The sequence below is a fragment of the Crotalus tigris genome, unplaced genomic scaffold (assembly GCF_016545835.1).
Source record: "Crotalus tigris isolate CLP2741 ecotype Arizona unplaced genomic scaffold, ASM1654583v1 scf7180000018759.1681925, whole genome shotgun sequence".
In the NCBI taxonomy this organism is placed as follows: Eukaryota; Metazoa; Chordata; class Lepidosauria; order Squamata; family Viperidae; genus Crotalus; species Crotalus tigris.
Window position 1 is genome coordinate 718,435 of NW_024097185.1, and position 15,857 is coordinate 734,291.

The window sequence follows — 15,857 nt, forward strand, 5'->3', positions numbered from 1 at the left end:
ACCCGCTCTGCAAATCACGCTGCCGCTGCTGTCATTCCCATCCACCCACTGCGGGGATCGCACTGACGCCGCCACCACCCACCCACTGTGCAGACAGCTGCCTTGCGCATCGCGGCAAATGTCTGGTTTCAGCTACAGCTTTAGTGGCTCTATAGGCAGAGCTGCAAAGTTCTCTGACAGCTCTGCCTACAGAGCCATCAAAGCAGCAGGTTCCGGAGCTGGGCTGGGCCCAAATTTCCCCCCCTGGGGCTGTCCCAGAAATGGCAATGGACCGGCCCCCATTGCCCCACCATGGCCCACCCTAACCCAGCTGGGAATGCACAGGAAACGGTGAGTGCTCGGGAGCTGATGGTTTGCAGCAGCAGCTTCAGCTCATTTGCCTCACCCTATCCCACCCGTCCCAGCATCGCCTGTCATGCCCAGCCATTCCCTGCTTTGCTGGGCCTCCAGTCATCTGGCTCTGCTGCATCACTACTTTCCTTGGCATTCTTTAAGCCTAGTGCCCCAGGGCATGCCTGGCCTATGGGATGAAAGGCGCAGAGATGGGAGCACGCAGTGGCACAAGCTGAGCATTGGCCAGCTCTCATTCACCCTCTCCACCATGTTGTAGGGCTGTAGAGGAGAATGCAGCAGTCATGCAGAGCTGCAACCTGGAACTGCTGGTGGCAGGCAATGTGTGGTGGCTGGAGAGAAAGGGTGAGAAGGTGGAGAAAGCAGGAAGGGTTTCTCTCTTTCTCTCTCTCTCTTTCTCTCTCTCTCTCTCTCTGAAAGAGAGTGAGAGAGAGAGCCAGGAGGGGATGAGGAGAAGAAGGAAGCTGAGGTGTTACAAAAAAGGGGAACCTCTCCCTTTCTTCCCCCCTTCTCTTTTTTTAACCTCCTCCCACTCCATTCATGTGCAGCTGGAGGAAAAGGAGGAGAAGGGGGAGAAAGCAGGGGGAGTTTTTGTGTATGAGGGAGAGAGAGAAAGAGAGATTGAGCCATCAGGGAAGCAAAAGTGTGGGGAAAGGAAAGTGTTGCATAGTAAACAAACTTACAAAAAGGGGATCTCTCTGTCTCACACATACACACACTTCCCCCACCCCCTTCAATATCATCTCTTCCCCACCCCTTCAATACCATCTCTTCCCCCACCCCCTTCAATATCATTTCTTCCCCCACCTCCTTCAATATTATCTCTTCCCCCACCCCTTCAATATCATCTCTTCCCCACCCCTTCAATATCATCTCTTCCCCCACCCCTTCAATATTTCTTCCCCCACCCCTTCAATATCATTTCTTCCCCACCCCTTTCAATATCTCTTCCCCCACCCCCTTCAACATCATCTCTTCCCCACCCCTTCAATACCATCTCTTCCCTACCCCTTCAATACCATCTCTTCCCCCACCCCTTCAATATTATCTCTTCCCCCACCCCTTCAATATCATCTCTTCCCCCACCCCTTCAATATCATCTCTTCCCCCACCCCTTCAATATTTCTTCCTCCACCCCTTCAATATCATCTCTTCCCCCACCCCTTTCAATATCTCTTCCCCCACCCCCTTCAATATCATCTCTGCCTTCAGCAGGACCCAGCCAATGCCTCTCGCAGCTCCAGATGAATCTCTGCCTGAAGGCTGCCTGTCCCCCCAATCAGGTGGAGCTGCATGCACTGATCCTGGGCTCTCAGCAGGACCCAGGCAACATGCAGTTCCCTGACATCCCACAAGCCTGTGCGGCGCTGCTGTCACTTCACCTTAACCACTTTTACACTTTTTTTTACTTTTTTTTACAGTGCTGTTCAACCCGTTGTATGCGTACCGCCTGCCAGGTGCCAACGTACCACTGGTTGAAAAGCCCTGTCATGGACCACAGTTCCCATAATCCTGTGGCTATGCTGGCTAGAAATGCAATGCCTTATTTCCTTTGCAGTATGCGCCTAGGAGGCAGTAGGTCTGTGGGATTTAGATGTATTTAAACATTTGTTTCTTCTGTCTAATTTATTAAATCAACATCTAATTTGAAATTAAATATTTCTGAGAAATCCAGGGTGGTTTACAAAAAAACTCTCAAAGACAGCTATTGTAAAGTATCACCACCACTGCTTAAAACAATATTAAAAGTATGTATTTTAAGAAAGAAAAATATTAGTAGTAATTTAGTTAGTGCTGTTTAACATAAAATGTGGTGTTGTTCTATATATGCCTGGCTGAACAGTGTTTGGAGTTGCCTCTAAACAGGTGAGGGATGCACTGTTCATATTTTCCTTGGAAGAAAGTTCTATAATTGGGGTGCTGTCACTGAGAAGGCTCTGCTCATGGCCACTGTTCTATAAACCAAACCAGGGGACCATCTGGTCTAAATGGATGGTAAACATAGATGATTGGGGGTCTGGAGGCTGAAACATATGACAAATGTTTGTGGGAATTGGGTGTGTCTAGCTTAGTGAAAAGGACTAGTGGTGGTGACATGATAGCAATGTTCTAATATTTGACGGCTGCCACAGAGAAGAAGGGGTCAACCTATTTTCCAAAGCATCAGAAGGCAATAATAGATAGAAACTAATCAGAAGAAAACCAGCCTAGAACTAAGGACTTGTAAAAACACTAACCAGTGAAAAGGCTTGCCTTCAGAAGCTGTGGATCTCCATCACTGGAGGCTTTTAAGTAGAGATTGGATATTCCATTGTCTGGAATGGTATACATCCCCTGCTTGAGCAGGGGCTTGGTCAAAAGACCTCAAAGGTCTCTTCCAACTCTCTTACTCTTTGAGAGAAGTGCTGCCAACCTCTCCCCCTCTCCTCGTCCCTTCCTGGGCACAGAGGGAGGGAGGGAAGGAAGGAAGGAAGGAGGGGAGGAAAACAGGAAAAAAGAAAGGGAAGGAAAGAAGAAAGGAGATGGGAATGAAAAGGAAGCGGATAGGGAAGAAGGGGAGGGAGGGAGGGAGGGAGGGAGGGAGGGAGGGAGGGAGGAAGGAAGGAAGGAAGGAAGGAAGGAAGGAAGGAAGGAAGGAAGGAAGGAAGGAAGGGAGGGAGGGAGGGAGATTGGAATAAGAGGGAGGGAGGGCCTGAGGGAAATCCTGCCTTAGTACTTGGCCACCAGCAGTCCTGATGCTCTTTTGCCATCCCCTGGTGGTCTCCCATCCTATTGCTGAGGATGCTTTGGTTACAAAGCCAGGTCTCCTTGCATGAAGAGGGAGTGGGCCTCCTTCTGACCCATGCACTTTGCCCTTCTGCACCCACCATGAGCAACCTGGCCAAGGAGAGCGACCACAGAAGTAGTAGCCTTGAGGAGGAGGTAAACGCTGCTGGGCACCCCCCCCCCAGGGAAGTGCGGCTAGGGTAGGCAGGGGTCCTGGTGCCATGGGAGCTCAAGGACCAGGCTTGGCACTTGACCTCTGCTGCCCAGGGCTCCAGGCAGTCCATGCCACCATCCAGGGGCCCCCTGCATGGCCTGAAGCTTAGTGAGGCTCCTCCAGTGGACCATGCCCTGGCGCTTGCCCCGGTCCCACCCCCCCTCCGCCGGAGACCCTCAGATCCGCCCCAGTCCTGCCCAAGCCTGCACAAGTGCCCCTGACGAGAGTGATGTTGACCTGGCCACACCCACCCAGTAGGCCATGCCTACCCAGTGGGCCACACCTATCCAATGAGTCACACCCATCCAGCATCCAACAATAAATAAGTCGGGTTTGGGTTGCAGTTTGGGCAGTCAGTCTCTAAAAGGTTTGCCATCATTGACCTAGCTATAGTTGTAGATTCCAATTCTCCCTTTTGAAAATTAATTCTCAATCCATGAGACAGGTTATAAGAATATCCCAGTTCCAGCAAAGAGAGACTGAGGACTAAAAGAACAAAACATCACAAGACAGTAAAGATATGGGTAGTATGTACCTTCACTAAAATCCCAACAAAGCTACTTTTCATACTATTCCTTTTCAGGGTAAGCAACTTTATGCAAAGCCCAGGAAATAATGAATAGATGGGTTGGGAAGTAGAAGATAACAAGAAAAAGAACACAGAAACACCCCAAGATTATGAAAACAATATTCAAAACATCTCTCCATACATTCTTGCAAACCATCCAATGGTGATAAATTGGCCGATGGACTGGTTTGCAACCTAGGCTTTAAATTTGTGATTGTAGGGTGGATGGAATAGTGTGAGGATTGTTAGAGCAAAACTGGGCATTGGCTCTATTTGTGGCAGGTTGGCCAAAATCAGTGTTGGTGGGTAGTGCTGCTAGTCTAGTATTTTTGTTTTTATTTAGAAACTTCTATGAAAATATTTGCAAAGTGAGATTTGATAAGGAAAATAAAAGCAAATCAGCTATTTACTGTCCAATCATTACAAATGAAAGTCATAAAAATGCTATTTTACCTGTACTGAGGTCCATAAAATTCTTTTGAAGAAATGCCATATATTGATAGAATCGGAGGTTTCCCATCCCTATATTTGTTTTTTTTAATTGAAAGCAACAAAAATATTATTAGCTATTATATTCTTCTACCTCTCCAGCATCAAATAGTGTTTCTATTCAGTTAGCAAATAATATTACTTGCAAAAGTTACTTCAAAATATCACAGGCTCCAAACAGTAATGGAAACCTATGAAGTAAGTGAATCTGACAGAAACTGATTCTTTTTTGTCACCTTTTTCACTAAGTGTTTATTTATTATTATTAAATAGTATGAAGACCAAGCAAATTCCTTTAGCCAATCCTTTTGCAGCATATTGTTATCACCTTGATTATTAGACTCTCTGAATACTAATATTTGATGAACTGAGTTTTGCCTCAATCATCAAAGTGTCTTTCTAAATTAAAATGCTAAGACAATGTTTTTAATCAGATTAAAAATCTTAACCCTAATTTTTACAAGTTGGCTTTCTATGTGTCTGTGGGTTTCAAAGGCATCTTTTCTGAAGACATTGAGCAACAATTAAATTTTGATTAAGTGAATAAATAACTCCACTGGAAAGTCCAAAATGCATGTGTATTATCAGTTCACTACTATTCCATCTGTCAAAACCTCATGTCTTAAATTAAACAGATCTAGAGGTGCAGAGGTCATTACTTCTTTGATCTCTGGAGAGACAACTGAGAAAATAGGCAGATTGTATTAAGCAATGATGATTCTACAGTAATTGAGTGAATAATCATGCAAATGATACAGCAAACACAACCACCACAGGGTAAGGACACAAATCCCTATTACTTGTGGGAGAGGAAGCTTACCAGTCCTGGTCTCTAATATTGTCTTTCAAGAAAAAGTTTTTACTTTACCAATACTCCCTTCCTACCTCACAGCTTCAGACAAGTATTGCATTGCTGGATATATAGTTTCTGAATAAAACTTCATGGAATAATACTGAGACTTTGGACTTGATTTAGTCAGAAAGAGATCAGCACACTCTGTGTTTCCATAAAGATCTGAAAATGAAAGCAAAAGATAAAAGACAATTACTTCAAAACCCCTTTGCTGAATTTTATATACTTCTGAGATGAGCAAAGCATAAGGTTCAATATAAACGATTGCACTTCAGTTTATTTCAGTCATGAAACTCAAAACATTTGATCTGGCACGCCAAAAAGAGTTGCTGACAATCCTGAAACAAGTGACAGGCTGGAAAAGAGGCTGAGCTGTCCAAATGTTTTATAACAGAACTAATTAGTGAGCAAAACTCATTCGCTATCTGCAAATATTTTATGATAAATAAACTGAAGGAAGAATCAGAAGAGAATGAAACTGCTAACTCCAAGTCTACTTTGTAAAACAGCTGTAACTGCTTCCTCCTTTTAACAGGATCACCTTTGCCATCCTTCCATTCCAATCTCAGGACCTTTAAGCCCACACAGGCCTCCAGCAGCATCTGCATCCCGGTGAGGCTGGTCTTCAAGCGCTCTGCCACAATCGCCGCGGACAGCAGTTCCCCTGACTCCCTCATCAAATCGAAGACACCCAACTCACTTGCAATAAATATGATCTGGAAAGACATGGGCAAAAACGTTACTGCATCACTTTAAATGTGAGTACAGATTTATGCTTTTTCCAGATCCTACTCAGAGCTGTACTTGCACTCAAGACAATGATAGCCTTAGCCATGAAAGCCAGCTGTTTGGCTTTGGGTCAGTCACTTTCTCTCAACACAACTCACCTCACAGGCTTGCTGTGGGGAAAATACCGGAATTGAGGTCTGTTGGATATGTTTGCTATATTGAGTTATTGTAAAAATAATAAAGGTGGGATATATAAATAAATTAAGTAAATAAATATTGCTCTAGAACCAAGCATGATTATGTATGGCAACTATTCCTGCCTGCTCTACCTGTTGCTGATGAGCAAGAGAAGAAATGAGCTCTATATGAGCTCCTTTGTACAACACATCCACACAGTCTGGAATGATTAAGTGCTGTAACACTCATGACAGATGGTAAGATTACTTCCATCTTGAGTGCTTGAATTTGTTTCACTTATTAATGGGAAAAAACAGCTGGAAAAAGCCAAAGAAGGATTTCAATTGTTGGTGATTGTGAGACTGTGTCTGATGATGAGATAAAACAATAGGAAAGCAAAATAAAAGAGAGGTTTTTTTGGGTAACACATCTCCATTACATCTTTTGAAGCTCACTCAAAAAGTGCAGCAAAAATCCTTATATGTATGCTTCTATTGTAACAAAGTTTTCAGCATTCAGTGGTTTTTACCTTCATTAAGAAGACAAAGAAAGCTGGTTTGGAGTCATGGTTAAGGTACCAGGCTAGAAAATAGGAGAGCTGAGTTTCAGTCCTGCCTTAGGCCTGAAGCCATGTCAGTGATCTTGGGCCAATCATTCTCTCTCTGATCAAGGAAGAAGGCAAGGGCAAACTACTTCTAAACATGTTGCTAAAAAAAAAATCCACAGAAATGTGTCCAGGGAATTATCAGGATTCAAGTCATACCACAAAAAAAAAAAGGAAGTAAGTGAAAGAATCTAATGTTTTGCAAGTTTTACTATTTAATATACTATTTGTAAGTATTACATGTCTTACTTTTGAAATCACAAATGAATGCTGATGATGAAATAACATTTTAATATTTTCAGCTTCTTCAGATGAACTCATTGTGACCCCAGGAATTGTACAGCAGTCCTTTCCATATTAAATCAAATGTCTCCAGCTCACAAGACCAGTTGTTGCCTTTCTCCTTCTCCTAGATGCCTAGACTGCAACAATAAATGTAAGCAGATGAAAAGAGAAAAAAGAACTAATAAAATTATTAACCAGGACTTCCGGTTCCAGTAAACAGCGACGCTGGTTGTGTCTGAGGACTTGTCTCCAGTCCGGCCGGGTTTTCTGTGTTGGTAGACCTCTTAGGGCAGTGTTCTCAACTTTTCTAATGGCGCGACCCTTTAATACAGTTCCTCATGTTGTGGTGACCCCCAACCATAAAATTATTTCTGTTGCTACTTCATAACTGTAATTTTGCTACTATTATGAATCGTAATGTAAATATCTGATTTGCAGGATGTATTTTCATTGTTACAAATTGAACATAATTGAAGCATAGTGATTAATCACAAAAACAATATGTAATTATATATTGTGAAATATTTATTTCTAATAACAAATAAATGAAATTTTGTCTTGAAGCATGGGTGCTCCACCTATGGCTCTGAAGGGAGACCTGACCTTTTCTCTTCTTTAAATGAGCCCTTGAAGTTGCCTGATTAGGTTAAGCATGACCTGTGAAAAATTAATATGATTGTGTATGGGGGGGAGTGCTTATAGGGTGGGAGAAAATAAGGATTAGTTGAGGTGATACTCAAGGGGAGCTATACTTGTAGACATTTGTTGTCCCTGTGTGTGATGAGGCCCACACAATTTGCCTCTTCAGCCACTGCCTGTTTTAATACCTCCAGCTGAAATTCACTGAGGGTGTGGAAGAGGACCCCTCTCCTTCCAGGACAATTGATCCTAATGACCTTCAGAGCTTCTCTCTCTGAAGAAGGCAGAAGGGAAACCTTTGCTCTTTTATGACTCATGGACTTCAACTCCCAGAATTCCTGAGCCAGCATAGCTCAATTCTGGAGCTGTGCCTGCCAAAATCTTAGAGATTTTTGGAAGGAGGTCTTGTTCACTGAGGCAGAGGCAGCAGAAGGGAAATCCATTCCTTCCTCCCACCCCATTGCTGTTTCCACTGAGCAATAATCAACTGCTTTTGGTGCAGCAGCCAGGGCAGGAAGGATGAGGGGCATTACTGCAGCAACTGCAAGAAAAGGCCCCTTGGAGCGTCTTGATTCCACACTAGGAGCAGATTCATTTCCCCCCCCCTCTTCCTTGCTTTCCAGAGGCACACTAGGAAACAGAGAAAAGGCAGGCAGGAGGGGAAAGGGAAACACATGCTGCAGACCAAAACATCCACCCAAAAACATCCAGCTTTTATCTCCAAAGCCCCCACCCCTTTGATCTCTTCCCTTTTCACTGCCTCAAACAGTTTTCCTTCTCCCACCTGTAATGAAATGGTGCTCCCTTCCCCTGCATCCCACAAGTAGGAAGCCATCAAGGGGGGGAGGGAGGAGGAGGGATCGAGCAGCAGGAATCAAAAAGTATGTGATGTCTTAAAGAGGACTGCAGGGATCTCAGAGGAGAGGATGGGGGGAATCAGCTGCCATGGGATGAGAGGAAAAAGCTACTATACTTTTATGCCCGCGACATGTAGGAACAAAGCTCCCACATTTATCATTAGTGTGATCTATCACTGGAAATTTAGGAGATCTAATGCAAACTTCCAATTGTGTGAGGATGGGTTATCTGGGAGCTCAGTTAACTCCTGTGCAGCAACTGCCAGCAACTTACTTCAGAATTGTGATAAGAGTAATAAAAACAGCTACGTTCTTCATTAGGTTTTGCATTATCATGAGTGGACTGTTTTTGCATGGGGATTGTGTTTTGTTTTTTCCTATCGTAGGACACCTTCGACATCATAGGAAAGCAAGGGCATTATCTTTTAGCAATGGAGATGTTCCAAGCAGCTTTTTCTGGGAAGCAAACAAACATACCACCATCCCTCCCCCACTCCGGAGCATGAGGACACTGGTCCTTCCTTTTATAAACCACCCACCTCAATGTAAAGCTTGCCGGGCTTCTTGCAAGCTCAGTCGTGTCTGCGCACCTGCTTGCGAGATCTCGAAGCTTGGTTTTCTTCCTCCACAGCAGAAGAGTCGGGAAACTTTCCTAGCCATCCAGCTATCCATCCGCCCACGGAGGAGCAGTGGCTTTGTAGGCCCGCCCATCCCCCCTTTGAGCCGAGCATCAGTTTTATAACCTGCCATCTGCCTCAAAGCACTTCTCCATCGTGAGGAGGCAGAGGTAGCAGCCTGCCGGGCGGATGCCTTCTTCTTCTTCTTCCTCTCCCTTCTCCCTGAAATGATGAGAGTGGGATGCTGCTGGCTGGGTTATCCTGCAGGGGAAAGCAGGGCTTTTTCTCTGAAAGGCACTTTAGCCAGCTGAGGTTCCTGGCGGCAACACAGCAGGCAATCTCTACCCCAAAGCACGCCAGAGCCGGGCCAGCATCTGTGAGCTCCAGAAGCAGCGCCCGAACACGGCTCTGCCCTTGCTGGGCCAGATCCTTCCCTGCTCAGGCTTTCCTCCACCTCCTGCTCCCCTCGCCTGGAGATGGATAGAGGAGCGGTGTCTCTGTTCCTAAGACCATCAGAAATATGTGTTTTCTGATGGTCTTAGGCAACCCCTGTGAAAGCGTCTTTCCATCCCCAAAAGGGTCGTGACCCACAGGTTGAAAACTGCTGTCTTAGGGGGTCGAAAGTCACCCTGGAGGGGCAACCACCGAGAAGGAGGCTTGCTGGTGACTGCGGGAGAGCGGCAGCTTCTCCCATGGCTCCAGCTATTTCCTTAGGGCCAACAGAGCAACGATTATCCTGCAAGATGGCCGATTATCCTGCTGCACCAGCCGGTCACAATTACAGCTAAGCGTAATTAGACTCAATGCGGAGGATCTGGGTGAGACCCTTTTTGCCCCTCTCTTTTCCCTATTTTGGCTTTTTTTACTGCCTGTAAAAACTGGGTTGGAATTATTTCCCTGTTCGGAAAAAGCAGCTTCTGTTTGTGTGGGAAGAAAGGCGCTGAGAGCAAAGAATCCTTAAAGACTACATTTTATTTTTATTCATTTTGGGATACAGAAAAAATGCTTTTTCAAATTGTATTAGTAGTTAATATTGGAAGATTATTTCTTCCTCCACTCTTTCCTTTAAAAGATAGAAAAAAAGGAGGGAAATGGTGTCTGGAAAAGTTTTTTTTATTTACTGAGGACATCTAGTGGTGAAAAATTAATATTGCAACTGTGGAGTAGTCTTTGGAGAGAAGGAGCTGACCTTCAAACTTTTCCTGGAAAAGATAACCTGATGCAGCTGTGGGAACTGAGGGGGTGGACACTGTTTAATTACAGCTTTCATTAAATAAAAAATAAAGGATTTTCTTTATCCACTTTTAAAATGGAGAAACTTCACTCTCACTTGAATTGCAAGCTTATATTGGAAAAGATCTACGAGGTTACTGAAGAAATATGTTATAAGGAAAGGGATTATTACAGAACGAAGAGTCAACTCTACCCCAAACCCTTAAACTGACTTTCAGATTACATCTGTTTATTCTACAAACCAAAACCTACCAGAAGAGGAATTAAGAGAGATTAAAGAGGAATTTGCTACAACGAAAGAGATTACTACAGAACTAAGAACCAGAAATTCCTCCTTAAATCCTAAAAGTGACTTTCTGACTATATCTGATATTCTACAAACCAAAATACACTAAAAGATGACTTCATGGAGGATACAGAGGAACTTATTTCACCTTACACGCATCTTATCTATATTTTTGAGGATCAGAAAAAGCAAAGACTGAGATTTGAACCTTTAAAGCACCAAGGCTTCAAGAATAAGAGAAATAGAGGTCCAATGCAGAGGATAGGAGGCTTATTACTGCCTCAAATGGCATCACAAGCAACAAAGAGAGACCCATTGGTTGGAAGGGAAGTTGTTGTTGTGGAAACCTGCCTGGCAGAAAAAGAAGCCCAGAATAAGACTGAAAATAGAAACTTAAATTATATATACTGGATTTAAGGCATTTTAGAATTATGGACTGATCTAAGGATTAAGCTCTCATGTTAGAAGTAAGAAAAATGGGTAATTATTAGAATATATATATATTAAATAAAATAAGAATGTATGTTTTGGAATAATAGGTTTATATGTATGAAAATTATTATATAATGGAATGAAGAAAACTGAAGAGGTGTTCTAGACCTGAACTAATAATGAATTGAATATTATTTTAATAAGATGATGTGTTTTATCTGAGAATATGGATGTTATTAGGTCTGATAACTAATTGGATGAAATTAGAACCTTGTCTAATGGACTTAAATGATTTAAGGTTGAGATTATTGTGTTAGTCTAAGTAACTGATTGATTGATAGATTAGATATGTATAGGATAGATTAATATTTTATTTTAACTGGGAGATAGCAGTGGAAGGAAGACTAAATAAGATTTATGATGAAATTAAAGAATTAGGATAGATTTGGAAGTGATACCTGAACTGATAATGTGCTTATTTAAAGTTACATTTGATTATGGTCTTGTAATTGCATAAAGCTATAAAACAGGTTTAGGATTAATAGAAATTTAAGTTAGAAATAAACTATTTTAAATATATAAGCTATTTGAGGGAAATAGAGAGGGAATATTTGATGTATTAAGTTATCTACATATGTTTTGTTTTTGGATTTTTGATTACCCCAACACCACAGTGTGTCTTGAGCACTTTGTATTAAAATTAAAAAATCAATAAAATTTGGTTTTTTTAAAAAATTATTAACCAGAAAGAAGTCAGGGTGAAAGCTCTAATAATTATTATCATCATCAGATTCTTATGTATTCTGTTTAAAGAAGTAAATCCATGAGTTGACTTTGACTACTTCTGACTCTATGGACACCCATGTTGTCTTCCTGAACATAGTATTGTACAATTGCCACTGAAAACAATATTTTAGAAGCATTTAGACAGCATTGTGTTTCCTTCCTATTTTTCCTAAATCTGATTCAGCATTTTTTAATAGAGATTTTATTGATTTTCTTTTGCATACAAATGTTAATTTTCCAATCAACAAGCTGTCTGGGGTTAGCTATGCTAATACATATTCGATTCCTAATCCTTCATTCTTTCCTCTAACCAACAGCTTTGTCCTTACTAGAAATGAACAATCTGTTAAGGAGGAAAAGAAAGAATGGAGAAGCTACTCAATTCCTTTCCATTTACACTGCCTAGAAGGTTTCATGTTCAAAGAACTTCCAAAATATATTTTATAAGCATAAATTACAAACTCATCCACATCTACATCTGATTCTGTTTATATTAGTATTTAGCTAATATAAGGCTGTTAAGTGGATGTCCACTGTCTCTCAGCTAAACTTACTTCAGAGGGTTGCTGGGTAGAAAATAGAAGAAGGAAGATATACAGTATGATATATATTCTCCCACCTTGGACTAGTTATAATGTAATAAAGGTAGGATAATAATCTAATAAATAAAGAAATAAAATCAAAGATGCCAGAAAAGCAATTTGCTGCAATAATGGAGGATCTGACAACCTACCATTTCCTTTATAAAACTCTGACAGTCACATATTTATTTGTTCATATTGTTAGTTTTCTACTTCCTCTCCCTCAAGGTAGCATAGATAGCCCAGCTTTCCCCACAACAATACCATGAACCTGAGTCCTCTTCCTGAAGTCCTTTTCATTTCCTCTCATCCCAGTCAGACATTTTCTTGGATAGTCACTGTCTCTTTTTACCTGTCTTTTGGATTCCAAAGAAGAATCATGAAAATATCTTCTCTGGAGACACTGCTTTTATAGTTTCAACAAACTTAATAAGTTACAGGTAAAATATGCAAATTCCACATCTCCAGAAGAGGCTGAAGTGATGGGGTGCATTTTCAAATATTGTAATGGCAAGGGGCTTTCCCTCAATGTATTTTATTCTGTTGGTTCAAAACAGAAGATCTTCCCAGAATACATGAGGAGATGTTTAAGGGGTTTTCCCTTAAACTTGCACAATAAGGCATATATACTCATGTGTACTTTGACTGATTTGTTGTAATTCAAAATGTGCAATAACAAAATCTTCTATTAAAAGAGTAGAAATGCTTCTTTTGCTAATTATGGTAAATATTGTTCTAAGACTCAAGTGGATAGAAAGTAGAACTTTCATCTTTCATTTCACTTCAAATCTTTTCTCTCTATTGAGTACCTGAAGTTTGTTGGTTGATTCTTTAGCGATGTCTCTGCCTTAACTTGGTCAATACATATATTTAGGTGTGATAAATATTGACCTGTAACACACTGAGGGCAAAACAACAAATTCACATAACTGAACCCTGCATGACAAATAACCTTTTTACCCAGAATACTTTATCTTCTTACCTGCAACCTTCTGGTCTTATCTTAATACCTACAATCTGACCTTGTAACTTTATAAGTGGGAAAAATAGCTAGATTTTCTGTTATCAGTATATGGAATATACCTAGTTCTACATCTCAACCCCAGGCTGTGGAGATGAAGCTGTCAATCTACTAGCCAGTATCTCAAGACTGTTTGCATCTGGATGGGGAGAAAAAGACCAGTTCAATGCAAGCGAGTCTGAGTGGCTTTGGCTGTTTGATTCTCCTAGGTTTAGAATCCCATGTGCTTTCAGGGACCTTGCCCAACTAGTTCCTGATTGTGAGAACCTGTTCATCACATTGGGCTCTAGGGATCAATTGGAGGTTGCTATTATACTTCCCTCCCTCCTACACTCAGCCTCCTTACTTGATCTCCTTGACTCTAGATAGACAGTGGAATTCCTTAGAAGTCCTTCTCTGGGAATGGAGTCTTAGGTGGCTCAGTAGCTCAGAGCTTCCATGACAGCCATGAGTGTCTATCAGGTCATCCAGAACCTGACTTCGGATTTAGTATTCTGTCAGAGCAGTTATTATCAAGCTCAAGAGTTGCACAATTACATACAACCCTTGGTAGTTTTTAATGGATTAAAATATCAAAATAGACAGAATCATAGAATGAAAGATGGCTGCACTAAGAAATCAGGATCAATTATCAAATTCAGCAGCATCAGTTCCACCATCTATATATGTCCTTTTGGACTGATTTTCCCAGATAAAGATCAGTAACTCTGACTGTTATAAAGGAAGGCCACTTCTTAAGGATGCAAGAGAAGCATTTTCATGCATTAATGGAAGATGGCATTTCCAATTCTATGATTGAGTGAATTGCCATCTTCAGAATCAGACAGAAACATATTTGCTGTTTGTTTATTTGTTTTATTAGAATTTCTATGACTTAAGGTGGCATACATGGTAGCCAGTTTGCTCCGTAATAATGCAATGGAAAGGGGAATTGTTCTCACTCTCTCTGTCTAACCTTCTTCATAGGGTTTTTAAGAACTTCCTTTGCTAAGGCAGATTTGAACCTGTGGTATCTTGTACAACATATGAACTTCTAAATCCATCACAATGCAGTGTTGCATTGCACAATATACTAGTACTTTGGTACTCTTCCTCAAGTCTTTTTCATTTCTTCCCACCACACCTTTTAACCTGACCTTAGACAAATTGGGAATGTTTCATCTCAGAGACAATGCTTTTATCATCTGTACAGTCTTCGCAAACCAGTTAAAATGTTTACACTTTGTAAATAAGAAGATCCTCCCCCCAAAATGTGATACATTTTAATTTTCAAAATTGGCTTATTTTTGGATGCCACATTTTTTATATACTGGATTAAATATTTGAAGGTCTTTTATCCACAGATGCCATTATTCATGAAAGTATAAGGGAGAAGCTAAATAAAATTCTAGGAAATCCTGAAGGTCAAGATTCATGAAAATAATTATAGGAATTATTTGTGCTCCAATGGTATCACTAGTCATCCATTCATAGTATACATGAAAAGAGCAGGATAGACATAATAGCATGTCATATTAGTATGCAGAGGATGATTTCATAAAATTGCTAACATGCCAGGATCGATTATATGATAGAAGGATACAAAGTGTTCAAAAAAATCCAGACCCCATAAAAGAGGAGGCGGAGTTGCACTATATGTAAAAGACCACTATATTGCAACAGAAATGCATGAGACCAAAGATGAAAACCTCCTAGAACGCATATGGATAACATAAAAGAAAAAAAGAATGACATTGCCATAGGCGTATAATAGAGGCCACCCAATCAAGCAGAAAAAATAGATGTACTTTTTGCTAACTAATTAACAAATATATGTAGAAAACACACTGCAATAATAATGGGAGATTTCAATTACCCTGACATCAACTGGAAGACTAATTCTGCACCAAGTGAGAAATCAAATAGATGCCTGACCAACCTAGCTGACAACTTTGTTGTCCAAAAGGTAGAGGAGGGAACTAGAAGGACAACCATACTGGACTTAATTTTCACGAACATAGAAGAAGTGATAGAAGGAATTGAAACTGCAGGAACCTTGGGTGAGAGGGACCATGTCATACTGGAATTCAATATCATGCAAACACAAGCAATAGAAAATAATGATAAAGTCTTAAACTTTAAAAGAGCTGATTTTTAACAAACCCAGAAAAGAAATCAGCATGACTGCACAAAGATCTCTCTGATAAACTCAAGATAAAAATAAGAAGTACAAAAAATTGGAAAGAGGGACACATAACTAAGGCAGAATATCAATAGATAGCCAGAATCTGCAAAGAAGAAGTCAGGAAAGCAAAGGCTCAGAATGAACAAAGACTTTGATGAGAGACCCCCTTCACCCGAATAAAAAAGGATATAATTTAATCAAACAA

At 41.1% G+C, this 15,857-nt stretch overlaps 1 protein-coding gene across 1 annotated transcript in view; it reads right to left on the minus strand.

Moving 5' to 3' along the window:
• The window catches only part of LOC120313672 (acetylserotonin O-methyltransferase-like), a 38,975-nt gene extending 31,887 nt beyond the window's left edge, over positions 1-7,088 (minus strand). The window contains exons 1-3 of the mRNA XM_039355808.1: positions 7,001-7,088; positions 5,783-5,957; positions 5,274-5,403 (exon numbers count right to left, since the gene is read on the minus strand). Coding sequence (XP_039211742.1) covers positions 5,274-5,403; positions 5,783-5,957; positions 7,001-7,072 — 377 coding nt within the window. The 5' untranslated portion in view covers positions 7,073-7,088. The remainder of the gene's footprint in view (positions 1-5,273; positions 5,404-5,782; positions 5,958-7,000) is intronic.
• Between the last annotated feature and the right edge of the window lie 8,769 nt (positions 7,089-15,857).